The following is a 21,790-nucleotide window of genomic DNA, read 5'->3' as shown; positions in this document are numbered from 1 at the left end:
TTAATTTCCTTTATACCATTTTGGAATACATCTGAACCAGGACTAAAAAATGAATTGGTATGCACTGTTATAGAAATCATACTGAGAGTGAAGTGTTTTGGGAGTATATGGGAACTGTGAGTGTGTACCAACTTTAATGAAATCTGGTTGAAGCTGATAATCTAAGCAGAGTAAGCCTTACTACTTCTCATGATGATTATTTTATCCTTTTGTGGAGAATTGAATTTTGTGTGTGTGAGTGTAAGGAAACAAGCACACTTAAAAAATCAACTGCATTAACAAACAATACTCTGTCAATTTATTTGGAGAAACATAAACTAGCTGTAATTATTTTGATAATCTTTAACAGAATTACCAGAAAATGTACTATGGTACATTAGGCAAGGATCAAAAATATTTTTCTTACTGATCTAAGACCAATAATAAGACAAGTTAGCTGATTCTGAAAGCATTTCCTAGCTTTGTCTAGTTGTGAAATATAGGACCTTAAAGCATGACTGCTACCTAATTTAGCAATTTTTAAAGTTCTTTGCTGTGTTATTAAATATCAACCATGCAAAACTTCAATAGTTTTACAAAACCTAATGTTAATATTTGTAACTTTGCTGAAAGTTCCCTTTCCCAGCAAAAACTGAGAGGCTGTTTAAGTGACCTCTCAGCTATCGCTGACGTTATAAGCAGTTCCTTTTTCCATGTTCAACAAGAACTACAGTGGCCCAAGTAAGTGGAGAAAATAACCGATTTCATCCATTTTTACCTATGACCATTTTTCTCCACCTAACCGGATGGTTGTAGCACTTTCTGAATGTGGGATCGGCAGTGTTTTATGAAAATAGCTACGTCGTGCACACAGTAACTTAATTTGAAGTCTTGTGAAAGTGTGTTCACCCGAAAGTCAGTGTATTCCAGCCATTCTCTTCCATCCCCACAGCATAAACCACTTTCAATTCCAGCATAATTATAAACACCTGTAGTTAGAGGTACGTGTTTTATACTGTTCAAATCCTGGAAATCCAGTTTTTAAAGTAGCTGAAAGAGATGATGGTAATCAGATGAGATTTTTAATATCTTGCATCTCACAAGCCCTCAATGCTAAAAATGGTTTCCAAGTTTTCCAGTTGGCACATCATTTCTTGCCTGCAGAGTTCATGAGGAATATGATGTTAAATGGGTTGCTGGTCCCTTGAACCATTTTGACACCAGTCCAGGACTTAAAATATCAAGACCTGGACCTCAGATTATAGATCCCCAGAATAAATTTTTGCAATATAATACAGCATATATAACATTATAATAGCACTGTACAGTTAAATCTTTACTATGTGGTATGGGAAAATGAGGGGGTTTTGATGCAAATTATAGAATTTATGGATTATTAAAGAGAGAATAAGTGAGGGTCTTCCATATTGTAAATATGCTACAAATAATTAGTACTTCTCCAGGATCCTGCATAGGACCTTAATTGTTGCTGATACAGAGCCTGCTATTAAATTACATTTTTGTAATAGAAGGACTATATTAGTGGTAGGCAACCTATGGCACCGTGCCGCCTTCGGCACGCGAGCTGATTTTCAGTGGCACTCACACTGCCCAGGTCCTGGCCACCAGTCCGGGGGCCTCTGCATTTTAATTTAATTTTAAATGAAGCTTCTTAAACATTTTAAAAACCTTATTTACTTTACATACAACAAGAGTTTAGTTATATATTATAGACTTATAGAAAGAGACTTTCTAAAAACATTAAAATGTATTACTGGCACGCGAAACCTTAAATCAGAGTGAATAAATGAAGATTTGGCACACCACGTCTGAAAGGTTGCCGACCCCTGGACTATATCAGTCAACATTTTTACTCCAGGTTTAAATATCTCCTGTAGTAATAAAAGTTATGTGGAAGGTCCTGGGGATTTTTTTTCTTTGTTCCAACTGTAGTTTTATAATGTTAATGCATTGCTTGTAACAAGATGTAAGAGTATGTTAAATATCCAGCTCAGTGGATGTATAGGTAATGTGGGATGTCTACTTCTCATTTAATCAGAGGCAGGAACTCTTCTAGATGTGACACTTTGGTAACAATAATCTCCTGGCGTTGGGGGATGGCCCATTCCAGGGGAAAGCGCTCTGTTGTGGGGGACAGCTTTGTATGTTTGGGGTTGGGTTCTGTATAACATGAAGTATGTTTAGCTGAGGTGCCTGCCTCTGCTAATAATCATAGCTTTCTCAAAGAGCAATCGTAAAGTGGAGATAGTGTAATTCTTGTTTTCTGAATAACAGTAGTGAAAACTGACAAGAGCTTTGTCTATTTTCACTATATTGCAGCCTGGCTAAATTGTGAACAGCAGAGACTCTGGAGTTGTCTATATGAAGACTCAGGAAGACAGCACTGCACTGATTTACGTTTAGTTCAACATTTGACTTTTTTGCACCCATATGTGAGACTTTCTAAATTTTCATTTGAAAAAAAAAATCAGCAGAAGTTAATGGTAATCGTTCCATTTGCATCCCTCCCTCTCCATCCATACACAAACATAATGGGAAGTATCCAGTTTGCCATGGTGGGCAGATGAGAGGAACTTTTAAGCCCTACAAAGCCAAATCCTATAGTCCTTACACATGACTTAGTTCCCTGTGCATTTCACCTGAATAAGGACAGTATGATTTGCTCCATAGAATTTAAATAATACATTTGAGAGTAAACCAAATTCCTAAAAGAAGAGTATCAAGGTATTTAGTCCCCCATATTGGTCTTCTTTGACTACATCTTCAATCGATGTGATGATGAAACAAGGAAGGAGATGGTAGAAAGATGAAAGATCAGTCAGAGATGTAAACCAAGTACTCTGTTTTGTTGGCTTTGACAAGCAAAGACTCTCGGGCATACCAACTATTTGGTGATCCAGATCTTCACTTCTTGCAGTTTAATGAAAGACCAGTCATTAATAGGTGTCAGAGCCATGACTTTGCATGTATAACAAGACCTGTCTGGATGAGGCTGCAGGATCAAGCAGGTACTTAGATGCTGGGTTCAGAATGGCTCGAGAAAGAGTCAGTGAGGAGGAGTGGCTGTGCTTTAGCATCTAGTCTCAGAGGCACGAGGTTAAATGATCCAAAATTGGACAATATGTATTAAGGAAATCCATCCAGAGAAAAAAAAATCAGCTTCTGGTACTTTAAACAAACCAATAAAGACAATTAACCTAATAGGAGTGTCCATTTAACATGTTCCAGTGTCCTCAAATATAAAATGAAACTGCCAGTTGCAGATTCCAGCTATTTTAATTTGGTGCATGGGAATGTCAGACCACCTGTGTATATCTCTGTTCATCTATTTAAAGTATACATTGTGTTTGTTTCAGATAGAAGATACTCGGTAGCTAGACCTGAAAAAAAACAAGGGAGTTGTTTTCTCTGTTTCTGTTATTTATGAAAATAATTAAATGTAATTTATGAATGTAAAAAGCAAACTTAAATACATATTGAGCAAGAAAGCAAAGAATGTACTTAAGGGAGAGCATAGCCTTTATTTCTTTTTAAATAGTTCTGTTAATTAAGTACTATTAGCAATATGTATCCCATGTCCCATGTTTAGTGTTTAATGAAAGCTGGAGAAGAAACTTACCTAATTTTAAATTCAAACAAGAATGGGGTTAGGATATTTGTTGTTATGTTACACACTGATCACCTATTTATCCATTAGTGCTGAAAGCTAATCCATGGACTTCTCTTCGTCGGAGATGTCAGCCAGTATTGATTTCTGTTATTTTAGGAGGAACTCATTTGCACTTCTGAGATCTTTTAATAAACATTTACAATAAAAAGATCAATAGTAATGAAGAACTCGATCAGCAGTTGTAATTCTGCCTGTTTCTTCTTTCAGATTCAGATGAATGACCAATACCAGTGCTAATTTACATCTTTTAAATATGTTAACATATTGCTTTTTCTTCTTCTCTGGTTTGCATAATTTAAAAGCTTCTTTAAGTTCTGTAGGGGTTCTTAGACAGCTAAGGCACCATCTTGGTTTCTCATGTTGTTGTAGAAACAGGATATATTCCAGAGATCATCACCCAGAGGTGAACCTTAAATGCTGATGTTGCTGATCCTGAGTTAGTGGCTATGAAGTGATTGATTCCCTGTTTTATAACAAAGACAAATTGCTCATTTCCTGTAAGCAAGTTATTAAATCACTGGTATTTTGCCACATTATAGAGATGACAAGTGCATAGCTTCAAACAGTTAACAAAAAGAATTCAGGGGCAATGCGCCAAATAAGCAGAGGTCTGGGGACTGCCAAACGTTCTTATTTGGATCATAGGGAGTAACAGGTTCTTTTCAAAGAATATCCTAGTTCAGGGCATCAAATGGTTGCATTTTGACTGCTTCTGTTGCTCTGTGGAGTCCATCCCATCCCTTGAGGTCTTACGATTGTGGCTTTAAGGTGGGAGACCCGTCCAGTGTGCTGAGAGAGAGGAGAGCTGGTCTGTTTCCCTGCCCTGGAGGTGTCTTCAGGTGGCATCTTTCCCTCTTTCTAATCAGTGAGAAAGTCAGCATAGGAGTTCTCTACTTTCCCCTTGAGGTGATACAGGCTTCTTTCTTTCATTTCTCCTGGGATGAGCATGTGGCTTCTTCCTAAAATCTTTCCCTGCTTCTCCACGCTGCTCCTCCTCTTGTCCCTCAGATCTATCTTGTCCTCTATTTGTTTCTTGCAGTTTATATATCCAACCTGTCTCTTATCTTCTCCAAATTTTGCTCATTTGTGTATTGTCTAATATTGGCTCCCTCATTTATCCGCTGCCATTGATATAAACAGACTCCTGTTGATCTAAACATTATCCGAATACACCATTCAAGCCCTTTTTTCTCCCCTATAAAAATAGTTGACCTGTCTTGAATCTGTTTTGTTGAATCTCTTCAGAGCAATCGTTTATTTCCTTTCACTTGTTTCCTTGCACCTTGTAGCTTTTAACGTACAAATACCTCACATCAAGTTTTAGAATGTATCTATAGTTGCATATGAATTTCATGTATTTTTTTTTATAAAAATTGATCAAAATAAATTGAAATAACCCCTGGCTGGTCAGTTTATGGGATAGAGAATTTATTTATGGCAAATCAATATCTTTATTTTATACTTCTTCATAATTGTTCTGTCTACAAGTTTCCTAAGATATTATTTCAAGAATGTTGATTTGTGTGCATTCTTCCAATCCAGATAACAGTTGGAGATAAATTAGTAAGTAGCTCTCAGTGCTTACAGATCTTTCAGACTATTTAATGCAATATTGACACAAGATAAGCCTCAGAGCTCAGCCTGAGATTGACCATTCACTATGACTCATCTGCTTTATTTAATGTTCTTTCAGTTAGTAGACAGCAGAAAGGACGACTAATAGGTTAACAAAGCAGAATTGGTACTGCAGAACCAAAAAGGGGCAGAGACTTTAGAATTCTCACAGGAGAAATCGAGGAAGGAGTGTTTGTGATTATATTTCCTTCATTTCCCAAAACACAACTGAAATCATTTGAGAGATGGAATGATGGAAATAGGAAGTGATTTAGTTTTATCAGTATCTAAATCCCAGTTAATATTTGATCTTAAGCACTGAGAAAATTATACACTAAAAAGGGGAAAACTATAGCTGAGTGAGCAGATTGTAGCTAAATCCAAAGTAAACAGCACTGCCACACAGCTCCCATTCGCCTGGACTGGTGCAATGAGAGCTTCCCCCTCTGCTGTAGCTAGTGGGTAAATCTGATATATTCTCAATATTAAAGCTAAATTAGGAAGGGGATATGAATACACATGGGAAAATTCCAAATATTAGAGGAAAAGGCTGACTTGAAGTTACTGAATTCAGTTTAACATAGTGTATTTCATACCTTTTTATATGAAATATAATTTGAATTAAATAGCAATGGCAAGGAATACCAAACTGAAACTAAATGTGAAGAGGTGTTTACCCAGAAAGAATTGTAAATGGGTGAGATTTACTCATAAAATCAGTGAGACAGGAAAATTGGGCACAGTCAAAATGTAGATGACAGTTATAAGGAAAGTGAACGGAAGAAGAATGAACGTTAAGGTCCAATGATCTTGTCTTGATCAGGAAATATTTTTTTTGTTTTTATATACGGAAGAGATTTGGAAGTCCTCAATAAATATTTAAAAATGGACACTCAGTTCATTAGCCCAATCCATAAAAAAATTATAACTTCCCATTATAATGTGTGTACAGTAAGTATTGTATTTGCATGTCTCTACCTATAAGTAAAATTTACTTGAGTGAACTCAGTGGGCAAGATTAAACAATAAAACAAAATAAGGAGAGAGTATATGAGGAAATGCTTCTCTCCACTGAAAAATGTGTAGTAGACAATAATATATTTACATACAACACAAGAGGAAATTATATACATGAAAAGGAGCTGTGGGTGCTGAGTATCCCTGGCAACCAACAACCAGACCATTTATTAAGGAGTCTTTTTATGGACTTGAATATCTAACTTTGTGCACCCACGTTTGAAAAAATTGACCTAAGTGATGTGCTTGGATTGGGGGCAATATTTTTTTTTCCATTAGGCACAGGACTAGGAATCAGAGGAGCTGATTGCTAATATCTGCCAAGAAGCCTCCCATAGCTAGTCATGCACACTAGTCATTGCCAAGAAAAAGGATTAAAACCAACTTGCAGTTATCACAAGTCAAATAAAGCTGGAAAAAATGTGCATAAAGTGAACTTCACTTTTTGAATTTTCATGTTTCCTGAGTGTGTTGCCTAATTTTTCTCTAGCCTTGTGTTGGCTAGAAATATTCTACTCAGGCGTGTGGCTTGATTCTGCTTCCACCGAAGTCAATGGCAAAACGCAGAGTGACTGATGGAAAGGGAGCAGGCCCATCTGTGACATTTCAAGAGGATTGGTTTAATTTTGGTGAATTTAATGGGACGTTCAAAAATTAGGTTAATTTATTAATAGAAAGCCAGCTTCAATTTTAGCTCTGGAGCGACTAAGATCTCATTACATTTGGAGAATTGTTTTTTATTTTAACTTTTAATATGCTATTGTGCGGGTGGGATATGATGATGCTTCAGTGTTCAGGCATTGGGAAATAAGTCCTAATTATTGAAGAGAAATGGATCTGAACTTATTGCAACACAGGAAAGCTCAAAGCCGGTACACTGTTTCCGAGATTTTTCTTTACTTTCTAAAATACAGCTGTTGATCATAGTGTAGGCATGGACTCCATGGGTGCTCAGGGGCTCAAACACCTAAGGAAAAAAATAGTGGGTGTTTAGCAGCCACCAGCCACAGCTGTTCGGCAGCACTGCTGATCAGCTATACCGTGGCGCTCATAGGTGCCGACTTCCACTGTTCCTGGTGGGTGCTCAACCCCCCCTTCTGGCCCCACCCCTGAACTGACCTCACACCGCCCCCATTCCACCCCTTCCCCAAAGTCCTCGCCCCGCCTCTCCTCCCCTGAGTGTGCCGCGTCCCCACTTCTCCCCCTCCGTCATTCCCTCCCCCCTGGAAAGTCCTAAGCACCTCCAAACAGCTGTTTGGCGGCGGGAAGCGCTGGGAGATAGGCGGAGGAGTGGGGATGCGGCGTGCTCAGGAGGTGAGGAGGTGGTGGGGCGGGGGGTGAGGGGAGCTTGGCTGCTGGTGGGTGCAGAGCACCCACTAATTTTTCCCCTTGGGTGCTCTAGCCCTGGAGCACCCACGGAGTCGGCATCTATGGTAGTACTGCCAATCAGCTGTTTGGTGGCTGGGGAAGGCACTTGGGGGAGGGTGGAAAGCAGCAAGCAATGGACGGGCAGGATCTTTGGGGGGGCAGGGTGGGGGCAGAAAGGGGCAGATTGAGGGTGGGGCCTTGGGGAAGGGGTGGAGTGGGGGCGGGGCCTTGGGAAGAGTGGGAGTGGAGTATCCCTGGGGAAAAATAAAAGTCAGCACCTGTGGATCATAGCTTGTGTTCAATAATTTCTCCTATTATGCTTATATCTGCCTATTTTTTGGTTATGTTTCTCTAATTGTTTCATTAATTCTTTTTTTAAAATATTAGTAATATTGGTGCTAGAAATATTTAATTTTGTTAACACTTGTAATATTTACTGAAGTGTCACCACTGAGTAGATGCTGATGCACATGTATGTTATAAACAGAACTTTACAATGTAGTAAATTTTATAAGCTATATTGTGTGTGAGCCAATGTTTACATTCATGTTAAGAAGCTTGGTGTAATTTTGTGACTATATACAACTAGGTAAGCAATAAAACTGCCTGGATTGAGTTTGCAGTCTGAGATTTAACAAGTTTAATGAGTTTGGTTTTCTCAGCTCTGTCTCTTGAGGGAATTTGTGCACATCAAAAAAGCACCACTGAGTCTGGCTCAAGTGTCAACATTTATGTATTTATTTATTTAAAGCTTTAGACTTGACTAGAAGGCACTTCACAACAGCTCAGGACAAGAGACCACTGGTAAAGCTGTTGTTCTTGCATGCTACTTGCTAGCACTGTGTTTTGGCTCTAACAACAGTGCATACTCTTCCTGAACACCTTTAAAAAGGATTGGACACTCTTAAGTGTCAGATCACTGTCTTCCTCTGCCAATGCTAAATAGAATTTTTTCTGCATAAGTGAACTCATTGGAGACCAGTCATGTTAAAACCAATTTGATTTTCATTTACCCAAAAGCTACAATGCTTAAATTTTTTTTTAAAAGATCTTTATCGTTCAGCATAAATGGCTAAAAACTTGTTCTTTTAGCTATTACATGGCTGATCCAATTGTACAGTTCAGTGAACTGGGATTATCATCTTTGCTTTCTGCTATGTCAGATCGTTCTAAAATGCAACAGTTTTAAACATTAACATTGATTTTTGATTTGTATTAAATTGTAAGGATCTTGAAATACCAATATTGATATGAATCTCTGCAGCAGATACTTACATATCATATTTGTACAGTTTGAAAACATTGTTAAAATGGACCCGCAGTCCTTGGCATACTAGTGTGAAAGGGGGGAGAACCCTTGAGTGTAACTTTTTTCAGCATCTGTACTGAAAACGGCTAGGACTATCATAGAGATCTACTTGTTTCTTGTAGAAACTGTACTACAGGCTGATACACAAAAGTAGTATATGCTTGGTTTTTTTAATGAAGGAGGTGTACTCCATTTGTTTGTCAGTGTGGAATATCTACTTTCCCCTGTTCATCTGTATTGTAAGAGGGACAAGTGCATCACTGTTGCATTCTGAAGAATTGTGTCCACTTATAGCAATGTGAATTTGGCCTTATATTGGATGTCTTTTAAAACTCCGTATTTACCTCTCCAAGTATTTATGGTACCCATATATTTAAAATAAGAAGGTACTATGGTCACTACAGCTATCTGGAGCATTAAATACTGTTTTTAATGGCACCTACCCTGTGTGTGCTTTAACTTTAAACAAACATGAATAGGACTTTTAGTGGCAAGCTATGGGTTAGAACTATATCAGCTTGAGAAAGTATTTCACAAACAGGGTACCTTGAAGGGCCCTGCTCTACAGTGTGAAATCACAAGCATGGAAAGAGGCAAGGGCAATGCATTTGTAATTGAGTTCATACAGTAACAGCTTAGAAACAAGGGGCTAAAACCTCAGACTCTAAAATCCAAGTGGTAGATGTTTCCAGCTCACTAGAGAGCAAGCAGGTGCAGGATTTTCCTCTAGTCTAGATGTAAGATTTCTAGGAGATGCCTCAACTTTTCAGCACTATTCTTCCATTTTAGGATCTAAATCTTTTACTAATCTCCATGACTAAGGATCCTTTTTGATGCTATGGTGAGAAACTCCCTTAGATTTTCTGTCTTTTACAGGTGGTCATTCTGGTTGCAATCTCTTTGGAAAAGGACTCTTTTTGGAGTTAAGGTCTTATTGGAAAACAGCAGTACTGCATCTCTGATGAGGGCAAAGTTATGTTAAGAGTTAACACAGGTTTATTTCCAAAATAAACCCAGTTACAAGAATTTTTGTTTCTTCTATCCTTTTTTGCCCACAGGCAAAACACCCTTTAAATAAATAAATAAATAAATTTAAAAAACAAAACGAAGCCAATCAAGCAACCTACAAACCCTCTGAACACACACACCTCTGCCATACTGTTGATGTCAGCAGGGCTCTAATAATCAACACTGAACGTGGCACACAGTTAAAAAAAAACCCAAAAAAACAACCTCTAATGATCTAATGATCTAACATCATAAAAAATAAAACAAACAAACAAAAAGGCTGCAAAGGCTTCAGTTATTAGGTGCCTAAATTAGTGTTTTTCAGAAGCCTTCAAAAATAGACACCACCTTTTCCCACTCAAACGTTGATGCTCATTTATTCAGAGTCATGGCAGCTTCCTGGCTTGAAAGATTATTTGAAACATATAAAGAGACATGTCAGACGGTCTCCTGGTCATGTTTCTATACCTCCTCCAAGTTTGACAAATTAAATGTGCAGGTCTCATCAGTCCCTGCCATTGGAAGGAGGGATCCGTACTATGCTCCCCCAGTAAATTATATTGGGGTGGGGGGAGAGGACACATCTGTTTCCTCGTTCATCTTTTCTTTTCCCCGGGGATGACACACATTATATATCCCATTTTAATGGATCTGCTGACTTTCCCTGCGAAGAAGAATAAGAACCTTTATCTGATTGTCCCTGAACATTTCCTTTCTTCTAGTAGGAAAGTTTGCAGATTCAACCCACCTGGCACAAGGCTTATAGTTCTGAATGAGGCTTAAATTGTTGCTTTCGCCTTAATTTTCTTTATGGGCACAATGTATATATGTTTGCTACTAGTTGGGGTTAAATTTGAAGTTGTTCTTCAGTAGGGAGTGTTTGTATGACTATCCTGTTCTTGCTAATAACCTATGAAATAAAGTTTGAAGGAATTAGTTCTGTGAAGCAATTTTGGAAGTACTTTGAATTGGCTGGGTCTTCAGAGGTGTGGCCATTCCTGCCTGTCTAGATTGACAGGTCTTGTTCTGCATCCAATGTGCTTCAAGCTATGGTAAAATGCATTGTAATGCATCTGTGGGCTTTCCTGCTAGAAGAAAGGAAATTTGGGGATAAGTTAAAATCTTATTTGCTATTCTCAGAGTGAAAAGCAACGTTTGTACTGATATTGGGTAATGTCAAGCAAGCATAGGTAAATATTTGTGAGATCCGTTAAATGTATCGATAAAACCATATTCTAGAACAGTGACTACGAGTGAATCTTTTTGTTTGCTTACAGATATGTAATGAAACTTTTTTCAGAGTGAAAGTGATTCATTCTCTCTCTTTTTCTCTCCCATTTTTGTTTTAATTAAGGTCAAGTTTGGATGCCTTTTGAGTTCATCTCCTCCTTTCCAGAAGATAAATTGTGAAATTGAATAATGTGGACAATCTTTCCCCTCTCTTTTTGTATGTGACTTTGAGAAAAGATTGGTATGGTCTCAACAGCACAAGATCATCTCTAGAAATTAGCTGCAACTATGAGTTCAGAGGAGAAGGGTGTATCTCCTGCTCACAAAACATCCACTCCATCACATAAAAGTGCCTCCTCTTCATTGTCATCTCAGAGGGACAGTAAGCAGGTAAGGAAAAGATCCTAGACAACTGACTTCCATCTCTGCCTTTTAACGTTTGGTAGATTTATTAATTCATTCTTCCTCATGGTAGCAAAGCCTGATGCTCAGCGGTTAAAACTCTTTTGATAATAGAATTGGGCATTTCCAATGCAGGTAAGATATGTCAATGTTTCGGTAAGTTTCTTATTCCTTTTCTGCTGTGACTTGGAAAAGAGATGGATGTGGAAGCTATTTGGGGGAAACAAACTCTAGACCTATGACATAGATGCAGGGTAGTAGGAAGGAGGATAGAATTATGTGGGCATGGTTAAGGAAGAATTCTTCCTAAGTCTTTCTCCATTAGTTCTAGGAGGCATTTTCCTTAGAGGCGTTAACCTATGAATGCTTAAATGTTTTGCGTACTGTGTGTGAATATTTAACTTCAGATCTAACTACAGACCTGTGTCATCTGTTCAGTATGGCGTGACTTGCCAGGCAGAGAACAAGTTTCTATTTGAAAAGGTGTATTGTATCATAAACCTTTTGTAGAAACACAAAATTACAGAAATTGTATCTGATTTAGTAGTTATGCTGGGCTTCCATTGCTAATATGCTCCCCAGGATCTGTGCAGTTGGAAAGCCTCACCCTGGGTCAACTCCATAGTACTCCACTCATCTTTAGGGCCCTACCAAATTCATGGTCCATTTTGGTCAATTTCACGGTCATAGGATTTTAAAAATAATAAATTTCATGATTTCACCTATTTAATTGTAATTGTAGGGATCCTTACCCAAAAAGGAGTTTTGGGGGGGAGGAGTCACAAGATTATTGTAGGGGGGGTTGCGGTACTGCTACACTTACTTCTGCACTGCTGCTGGCGGTGGCGCTGCCTTCATCATGATAACTGGTAAAGTACATAAGCCAATTTTTTTTAAATGGGTGCGTAAGGTTAGGCTGCTAATTCCATATTTAAGCACATAAATATATAGCATGAAGTTTAAAAATGCTGAGCATGCAGAGGCTCCACTGTACTGAACGCTTCAAAAGCCAGTCACATATTTAGGTGCCTAAATAAGGAATTAGCATCTGGATTTTAAGCCAGGGCCACCCGGGGGGGGGAGGGGCAAGAGAGGCAATTTGCCGCAGGGCCCCCATGAGAGTTTTTTGGGGCCCCTGGAGCGGGGCCTCCGGAGCTTCTTCCGCTCTGGGTCATCATCGGCAATTCGGCGGTGGGGGGGTCCTTCTGCCCTGGAACCCGCCGCCGAAGTGCCCCGAAGACCTGCGGCGGCGGGGTCCTTCCAGCACTTCGGTGGTGGGTCCCGAGGCGGGTCTTCGGCGGCAATTCAGCGGCGGGGGCCCCCTGCCGCCGAAGACCCCAGGCCCCCTGAATCCTCTGGGCGGCCCTGATTTTAAGCACTCATTTTTGAAAATATTGGCCATAATATTTAAAATGCATTATAATGTGATGGGAGAGGAATCCATAGGAGTGCGAATGGCTTGTGAGTTATTAATTTTGAAGTGATGCTGAGCTAGATCATATGATAGCCACGGAAGGTGTTAGTGTACACAAGACAATAAGCACCATGAATGTTGTTCTTATTATACAAAAACTTAGAAGAGAGAATAAATCACCACATTTTTGTCCTACTGTCCCCATTATGATTGCAGTTTTAATGTATATTTCCAGCTTATTGCATTGCTTGTGTGGTTTTCTATCTTTCTTGAGAATTAATAAAGAAAAAATTAGAAAAAGTATATTTCTTGCCATGAGAGGCCTTGAAAATTTTTGCTGCTGCCTTCTTAGACTTTTCATAAGTCATTTTTGGAGGTGGCAGTTGGGTAAATTGCGGTTTCCTCAATGGGGTAATCTGTGTGGAAATGGTGTGCGATATGATTGGATGTAGTGTCAGTATGGATTTCATTGTCACTGTGAGGATAACATTTGATATTTCTGGACTGTGAATGATTGAAATCCTCTTGTCATATAATTCCTATCAAAGTCAAACTAGCAATTATGGAACAGTTTTGCAGTAAATTATGGTGCAGGAAACTGAATGAGTGTGAAGACAACTATGACAAATCCTTTCAGAGAGGGTGGAAAATTTCCTGCTGCATAAGTATGCCGGCATTTTAATGTAGGTGGTTTATTTGTGCAACATACATCATCTCAGCGAAGTAGTCATTAGAAGAAAGCTCTGACATTGCCACTTTGCAGACTCCATAACTAAATAATTGATAAACAGAGTCTACTGCAGCCAGCGGTAAAAGAGAAGCTGGGTTCAAATTTTAATCAACATAAGAGACTTACCATCGGTTCAATTGTATCTGAACATTGCTAATTCACAGTGATGCCCAGGGAACCCATTACAAAGCATGGTCAAAATGTAACATTTAGCCACTCACCAGGGTAGGGTTGTTGTGAAGTCCTACCTAGAAGTCCTTGGGGAGCTCTTCAGGATGATTCAGAGCATTTCCCTTGGTGCAGCTCTCTGTTCGGAGAGCTAGTGCTTGGCTGGGGGTGAGCCACAGCCATGAGCCCTTGTCAACTCTGCTCCCTTTGAGGCACCAGGGATGCACCAGGAGAGCAGTCTCTGCAGTGTGGTGAACATAAGGACTGAAATTGTGACAGGCCCTTCTCTCGGCCCCACAAGTAGGGGAGACTCTTGTCCCCATCACACAATTAACTCCGAAAAGGCTAGTCATAATCTGATGCTCAGCAAGTAAGAAATCAGAGTTTTTAAAAGTAAGAGAAAGTATCACAAAGTGTGTGCTGTCCATTTGTGACAGTTTTGGGTTAGTTTTAAATGTATGGTAATCATAATGAGTTGTTAAATGTATGATCACATGCTGCAAAAATAAAGATGTCTTTGTACTATAGTCTCTCACTCTAACACTTCAGTATTAAATCCTGGCTGAGAAGACAGGAAGAGGTTAGATTCAATAAGAATACTCACATGAATAAAATTAGTCTTCTGTCTAATAGTTTGCATGATCAAGCCCAATATATGGATGTTAGCAGGGTTCTATTGTATTATTTAGAGATAATATGAGCCAAGATTTTCAGAAGTAACTTGTGATTTTGGGTGCCTAACTTGAGACACCTTGAAGGACCTGATTTTCAGAAGGTGGGTCTCAACATTTTTTGATTAACAGCCCCACTTAAAGTATCTCAGGTAGGCACCCAAAAACTGAGGCATGAAAAATCACTGGTCACTTTTTGAGAATCGTGGCATGTATATATATTATTATCACACACACAAAAACTATGTTCAAAGAACATTACTAAGATTGCAAAGTCAAGCACTGAAAAGTTAAGAGATGACAGAATTAAGATTGCCTGTGCATCCTTAGTTCATCCCTCTCCTGCATATGCCTTATGAATAGAACTGGTCAGACAATTTATATCGAAACAGTTTTTTCCATCAGAATATGCTATTTTGATTAAACCTGTTTTTTCATGTAATCATACAGATTTCGTTGAAATTTCCCAATAAAATTATTTTTGAAACAAAACATTTTTCACTGCAGAAATATTGTTTCAAAATGTTTTATTTCTATATTACTTTTATTCATCTTCTCTTTTACATAGTAGTCCAAATATAAAAATAAAACAAATTAATAGAATATTTTATTTTTACAATTAAGGGCAACTGCTATTTAATACTGATTGAAACATCTTATTATCTAGATCAGTGTCTCCTGTTTATATTGTAATTAAATAGTTTGACACTTTGAACAAGAACAGAAAATAAGCACTCACTATTGTAATAAATGAGCAGCAGTTTTAATACCATGCTAACATGAAAATATTAATATAAAACACATTTTGAAATAAAAATTTTATTTTGAAACAAAAAGTTAAAATGATTCCAAACCAAACCAATTTCCAAAATGATTTGTTTTTTTTGAAACTTTCATTTCTCAGGAAATTTTGAAAATGTTTATATTCTGATTCAGAAATGAAAACAAATTTTCAGGAAATTTTCATGTTTTGAAAACAGAAATTGAGAGTTTTGACCTGCTCTAATTATGGTACTCTTGAATTACATGAATCCATACTATTTTCCCCCACAAGGACCTCTGCTTCATTCAGTGCATGGGTGCACCTGTTCTGGGGAGGAATCAAAGTTGTGTAGTAAAAGAGGCTAGTGAATGAAGCAGGGGGTTGCAGGAAGAGAAGAGATGAGACCGTGCACAAGAAACACATTTCACCTCTAGTATTGCAGACTGGGAACAGGCTGCTTTGTTCAGCTACATAACATAGGTGGAAAACACACACAAACTAAACAGGAAGTAAGGTGGAGTGGAGCATGGCTCCAGCCCATACTACGCTGAGTAACTCAGTTAACCCTTTGAGGACCACTTTACCACAGATGGTCTCATGGCTAAGATAGGTGACTTCTGCACACAGAGCAGGTACAGCACAAGCACTGGCAGGCTTCTCCACACCGTCCTGCTTATGTGCCTCAACCCTGTTCTTGGTGTATTCCAGGCTGCGTAACTGCTGAAGGCTCTGCTGAAACTGTCTGTAATGTGATTATGCTGCTGGCAATGCCACTGGGAATGGTAATTGAGATGCTGAATTTGTGGTGTGGATGCTTATCCACCACAGGCCAGCAATGCAGAATTCATGTGTTCAGGCTTAGGTTTTGGGTGGCGGGAGAAGTATAGGTTTGGAATGTGCTCTGAATGAGCCCCGACTGCCAACATGCTGGCTCTTGTTTATTGATTCTCACACATGAGTCTCTGATTGTGTTCTGTATGTTTTCCTTTGCTCCCCCCCCTTTTCCCTGTGCTTCCAGAAAACTAACACTTTTTATTTAGTTGTTAAACATTTACAAAACAAAGAATGTTTGAAAAATGAAGAGAAGTGGAGGTTTTAAGGTGAGATCTACAGAAGAAGTAATTTGGTGACCTGGAGGGAGGACAGGTATATCTGACAAATGAACTGTCAGGCTGGAGGGAGGTTACTAGTGGAGTTCCTCAGGGATAGGTTTTGGGACCAATCTTTTAAAATCTTTTTATTACTGACCTTAGCACAAAAAGTGGGAGTGTGCTAATAAAGATTGCGTATGACACAAAGCTGGGAGGTATTGCCAATGCAGAGAAGGACGGGGATATCATACAGGAAGATCTGGATGACCTTGTAAACCGGAGTAATAGTAATAGGATGAAAAGTGCAAGGTCATGCATTTAGGGATTAATAACAAGAATTTTTGTTATAAACTGGGGTCTCATCAGTTAGAAGTAACAGAGGAGGAGAAGGACCTTGGAGTATTGGTTGATCACAGGATGACTATGAGCCACCAATGTGATATAGGCATGAAAAAAGCTAATGCGGTCTTGGGATGCATTAGGCGATGTATTTCCCGTAGAGATAAGGAAGTATTAGTACTGTTATACAAGGCACTTGTGAGACCTCATCTGGAATACTGTGTGCAGTTCTGGTCTCCCATGTTTAAGAAGGATGAATTCAAACTGGAACAGTTACAGAGAAGGGCTACTGAGTCATCTGTCTGATGTCCTGAACAGGAAAACCGAGAAGTGTGCTGCTTACCAGGAGCTAGGATTCACGATGTGATGGAGAGACTGCTGAGACTCATCAAGCCCTCGGATCGCTTACCCCTTCCTGCTTCTCCACGTAGGCACCAATGATACTGCCAAGAATGACCTTGAGCGGATCACTGCAGACTACGTGGCACTGAGAAGAAGGATAAAGGAGTAGAGCAGAATTACTTCTTGTGTTTTGCTTATGTAACCCTTCTGCCAGGTGGAGCTGTCAGCAACCAGGGCTGGGTTCAATATCTAGGGGTTCCTTTCCATTCATCCAACACAGAACTGGCTTGAGCCCCCACCCAGTAACCTGGGAAAATTACATACCACTCCTGGGTGCCTCTGAAAGGCAATACTTCCCCACTCACAAGCACAGAGTCTGAGTGTAGAAAAGAAACTTTTAATGAAAAGAGGGAAGTCATCCAACACTAATTAGGGAAAATGCTACAAGCAGGATTCATAATCGTAAAACTGTGAACAGGACACCCACCCCAGAGTTTGTGGGGCAGTGTCTTCTGCCTCATGTTCTTGAGTTCTGCACAGGGCTTTGGAGCGGAGCCCAGAGCTGGAGTGTGGACCAGTAGGTTTTTGCCTGGAGCTGGAGCGGAGCAATTCAAAAATTTGATTGCTCCAAATCCCTGATTCTGCAACCAAAAGTTCCTTTTCTGTGCCCTTCTCTGCTCCCTTACCATACCCCACTCACAGTGGTTGTCCTTGGTCATTGAGGACCCAGGGTTCAGAGGTGCATCTGTGTGAGTTCACCTCCCACCTGGGGAAGAAGGCACCTTGCTTGCTCCATCATCTGAGCACTTGCTCTGGCTGGCCGCCCTGCCGGCCACTTGTTCCACTCCTGCCGGCCGCCCCACTGGCCGCTCCCGCTGGTTGACTGCACCTGCCGGCCGACTGTCAGTTACCTTCTGCTGCTACCTGCCTCTCTGCTGTGACCACTGCACGTCAGTCTCTTAGTGATTGTCAGCTCTTAGTGTTGTTCTTCGAGTGCCTGCTCATGTCCAGTCCATATTAGGTGTGTGTGCTCGCCACATGCACCGGTGCCAGAAGATTTTCCCTCAGCAGTATCCATAAGGGACTGGCTCTGTCTCACTCTGGAGTGACGCCCGTATGGCACGGTATAAGGGGCGCTGCCAGCTCCCCCCACCCTCAGTTCCTTTTTGCCACCAGTAACGGTGTTGGAACGTCTGCTGCTTCGGCTAGCATTGATTCCTTCTCTGTTCTTGCGAACTTTGAAATCCGGTAAAATAGTTATAAGTAGTTAGTAGTTTTTTTACTTACCCTTAGTAGTAGTTCTCAAACTCTCCATTAGTCCCGAATAGGACCCAGCCGGGGGTTGGGGCGTGCCCTGGTCCCCAGGCTTTAAGCCCTGTGATCACTGAAAACAGCCTATGCCCATCAGCGATCCCCATACCAGCTGACTAACGTGCTTAGGCGAGGGGCACATAAGTGACAAGTGCCATATCTGCAAATCCTTCAAACCTAGGATGAAGGAGGAGCATGATATCCGTCTAAGAGCACCTCTAATGGACTCGGCACTCACTCTGGCACCGGAGCAGTGGTCTGAATCTGCACCGAGCACCATGGCCTCCATATGCAGTGCTCCCTCGGTGCTGTCCACGAGTCAGCATTGGTCTCCCTCCCCGGTTCTGGTCAAGAAGCCGAAAAAGACTTTGAGGGGAAGATCTCCTACCTCCCACAAGGAAAAGGAGAGGGCGGGGGCAAGCCAAGATCTGTGCTGGGCAGCTCAACATTCTCCTCGGAAAGTTGGGCCCCAGCTCAAGTCGAGTGGTGCAGCCCATTCTGTACTTCACCTGCAACTCCAGATAGCGGTGCAGACCCTGGCTAGCTTCAGGTGCCATTGACACCTGAAGCTCTTCAAGCAGCTCAGGAGATCCTGAAACTTCTGGTGCCGCCCTCACTGACTCCTGTGGTACCCTGGTCTCGGTGAAAACCCGCGTTGTGACCCATGTGTGTTTCCCCGCCTCAGCAGTACTGTTCCCCATCGAGAGGGACGTCGTGCCAGCATTCGCTCGCCCGCAGCCATCATGCCTCAGAATGGGAGAGGCAGGCTCAGCTTGACTGTGAACCACTGGATTTCCAACCAGTTATGCACCTTATAGTAGCTCCATCTAGGTTGTATTTCCCTAGTTTGTTTATGAGATGGTCATGCGAGACAATATCAAAAGTCTTACTAAAATCAAAATATACCACATCTACCGCTTCCCCCCACTCATAAGGCTTGTTACCCTGTCAAAGAAAGCTATTAGGTTGGTTTGACATGATTTGTTCTTGACAAAACCATGCTGACTGCTACTTATCACCTTATTATCTTCTAGGTGTTTGCAAATTGATTGCTTAAGTGTTTGCTCCATTATCTTTCTGGGTACTGAAGTTAAGTTGACTGGTCTATAACTCCCTGAAGTATTCTATAGTAGGGAATTACAGTGTAGACTAAAGTTGAGAGATGAGCAATAGTGGGTCAGCAAGTGAGATGAGGAAGATAAACTGGATATTGTCCAAGCAGAAGTGTTGTTCAGGTTTGAAGTTAGCAATCAAATGTCATGGAGCGAGAACATGGAAAGAGAAGACACGTCATAGTGGAAAAGATGAGGGGGGAAGTATACAAGTCTTCACCAGAAATGAAAGTGATGATTAGAGTATTCAGACCAATAAAAGAGAGTCATAAGGACAGTGGCTTCTTGGTGGAGAATGATATAATGACTGATATACACCGCTACCTCAATATATGCCACCCGATATAACACGAATTTGGATATAACGTGGTAAAGTAGTGCTCCCGGGGGGGGGGGGGGAAGGGCGGGGCTGCGCACTCCGGTGGATCAAAGCAAGTGCAATATAACATGGTTTCACCTATAACGCGGTAAGATTTTTTTGGCTCCCAAGGACAGCGTTATATCGAGGTAGAGGTGTAATTGAAAGCCATACTGAGATGAGAAAAGATCTGTGGTTGGTAAGGAATTAGTTACTAACTACCCGTAGAAAGGCAAAGGCAGATGGAAAACTTTCAAGGAGATTTTACTGGGAGAGTTGGTTTTGAAGTGAGAGGAAACAAATTTATCTGGAATCTTGTTGAATAAAGAGGTTGGAGACAGGATGGTCATTTAGCAAGTGAGGAAGGACCAAGTGAAGTTGTTTTTTTCCAGAAGAGAATAATATCTAGTTTGTGAGATAGGGAGAGGTGTATTGCAGATGGAGTGACTGATGAGAGTGATGATTTAGTCCCGGATCCAGCAAAGGACTTAAATATACGCTTAACCTTAAGCATGTGAGTAATCTCATTGAACATCAAAAGGACTACTGACATGTTTTACTTTAAGCACATGCTTAAGTGATTTGCTCAAATGGGGGAAGAATAGGAAAGCAGATTGCAATTGATATTAGAACAGGGTGACACATCTCTGTGTAGTGAAGATGAGAGAGCTCACAGAGGCATGAGCGAGAGAGGAGACAGTGCCCAATTATAGGAGGATTAGTGGAGAATGAGGTATTGGTTCTGAAAGCAGGACTGGATTCACCTGTTTTAATTTGTCACGCTCCCCATAGCACTTGGGCTCGGGCTGGAGTAAGAAATTACACATTCAAAATAGACATTGTGAGTCATCAGTGCCCTGCATGTGGATCAACATGTGACAGTGTTTTTTCACAAGCCATCCAGAGGGTTTGTAGTAAACTGTGCTTTCCATATGTCCCAGTGGATAATGAGCTCCAGTTTTTCACAAATGTCTTGCGAGGTGCCACCAAGTACTGTATAAATGAGTTTACATTGCTGATCCACATACTGGGGTGATGGGAGGTGCAGGAGGAGAAACAAGATGTGATTAGAAGTGGAGCAAATTGATAGAGCTAGGTAGAAAAGTGGTAGGTATTGACATATGGGTTGGGGACATAGGGCAACAAATGAATGGTAGAGGGAAGTGATGAGGTAAGAGAGAACTGAGTGGCCCAAATGTTTTGTGGAATGATAGTACAACAGGGAAACAAGTGGGGGCTGGCTTGCAGAGGAAAAAGTAAAAACTGCTAAGAGAGTGATTGCTGCTGGCAGTGAGGAAGACGGAAAGAGGAGTTGGAGTTTGTGACAGTTGGAGTGGGCAGGAGAGTTGATAGATGTTGTTGGAGGCCGCCAGACAACTCTCCAATACCAAATTCTACAGGCCACTTTCCTCAGATCCCACTGAGGAATACACTAAGAAACTGCACCATCTACTAAGGACACTCCCTACACTAACACCGGAACAAATCAACATACCCTTAGAGCCCCGACCAGGGTTATTCTATCCGCTAGCCAAGATCCACAGACCCGGAAATCCTGGATGCCCCATCATCTCGGGCATTGGCACTCTTACTGAAGGACTGTCTGGATATGTGGACTCTCTACTCAGACCCTATGCCACCAGCACTCCCAGCTATCTCCGTGACACCACTGATTTCCTGAGGAAACTACAGTGCATTGGTGACCTTCCAGAAAACACCATCCTGGCCACCATGGATGTAGAGGCTCTCTACACAAACATCCCACACACTGATGGAATACAAGCTGTCAGGAACAGTATCCCTGATGATGCCACAGCACAACTGGTTGCTGAGCTCTATGCCTTTATCCTCACACACAACTATTTCAAATTTG

General features: G+C 40.7%; 1 protein-coding gene across 10 annotated transcripts in view; it reads left to right on the top strand.

Annotated features, from left to right (window-relative positions):
* Window positions 1-21,790, top strand: part of OSBPL6 (oxysterol binding protein like 6) — a 182,292-nt gene that overhangs the window by 72,944 nt on the left and 87,558 nt on the right. For all 10 annotated transcript variants that reach the window (XM_039495756.1, XM_039495760.1, XM_039495761.1 and 7 more), the window contains exon 2: window positions 11,341-11,606. In XM_039495756.1, coding sequence (XP_039351690.1) covers window positions 11,505-11,606 — 102 coding nt within the window. In that variant the 5' untranslated portion in view covers window positions 11,341-11,504. The remainder of the gene's footprint in view (window positions 1-11,340; window positions 11,607-21,790) is intronic.

This window comes from Mauremys reevesii, linkage group 11 (genome assembly GCF_016161935.1).
Source record: "Mauremys reevesii isolate NIE-2019 linkage group 11, ASM1616193v1, whole genome shotgun sequence".
Classification (NCBI taxonomy): domain Eukaryota; kingdom Metazoa; phylum Chordata; order Testudines; family Geoemydidae; genus Mauremys; species Mauremys reevesii.
Note: the sequence above shows the minus strand (reverse complement) of the source record. Positions and strands in the feature narration are given on the sequence as shown.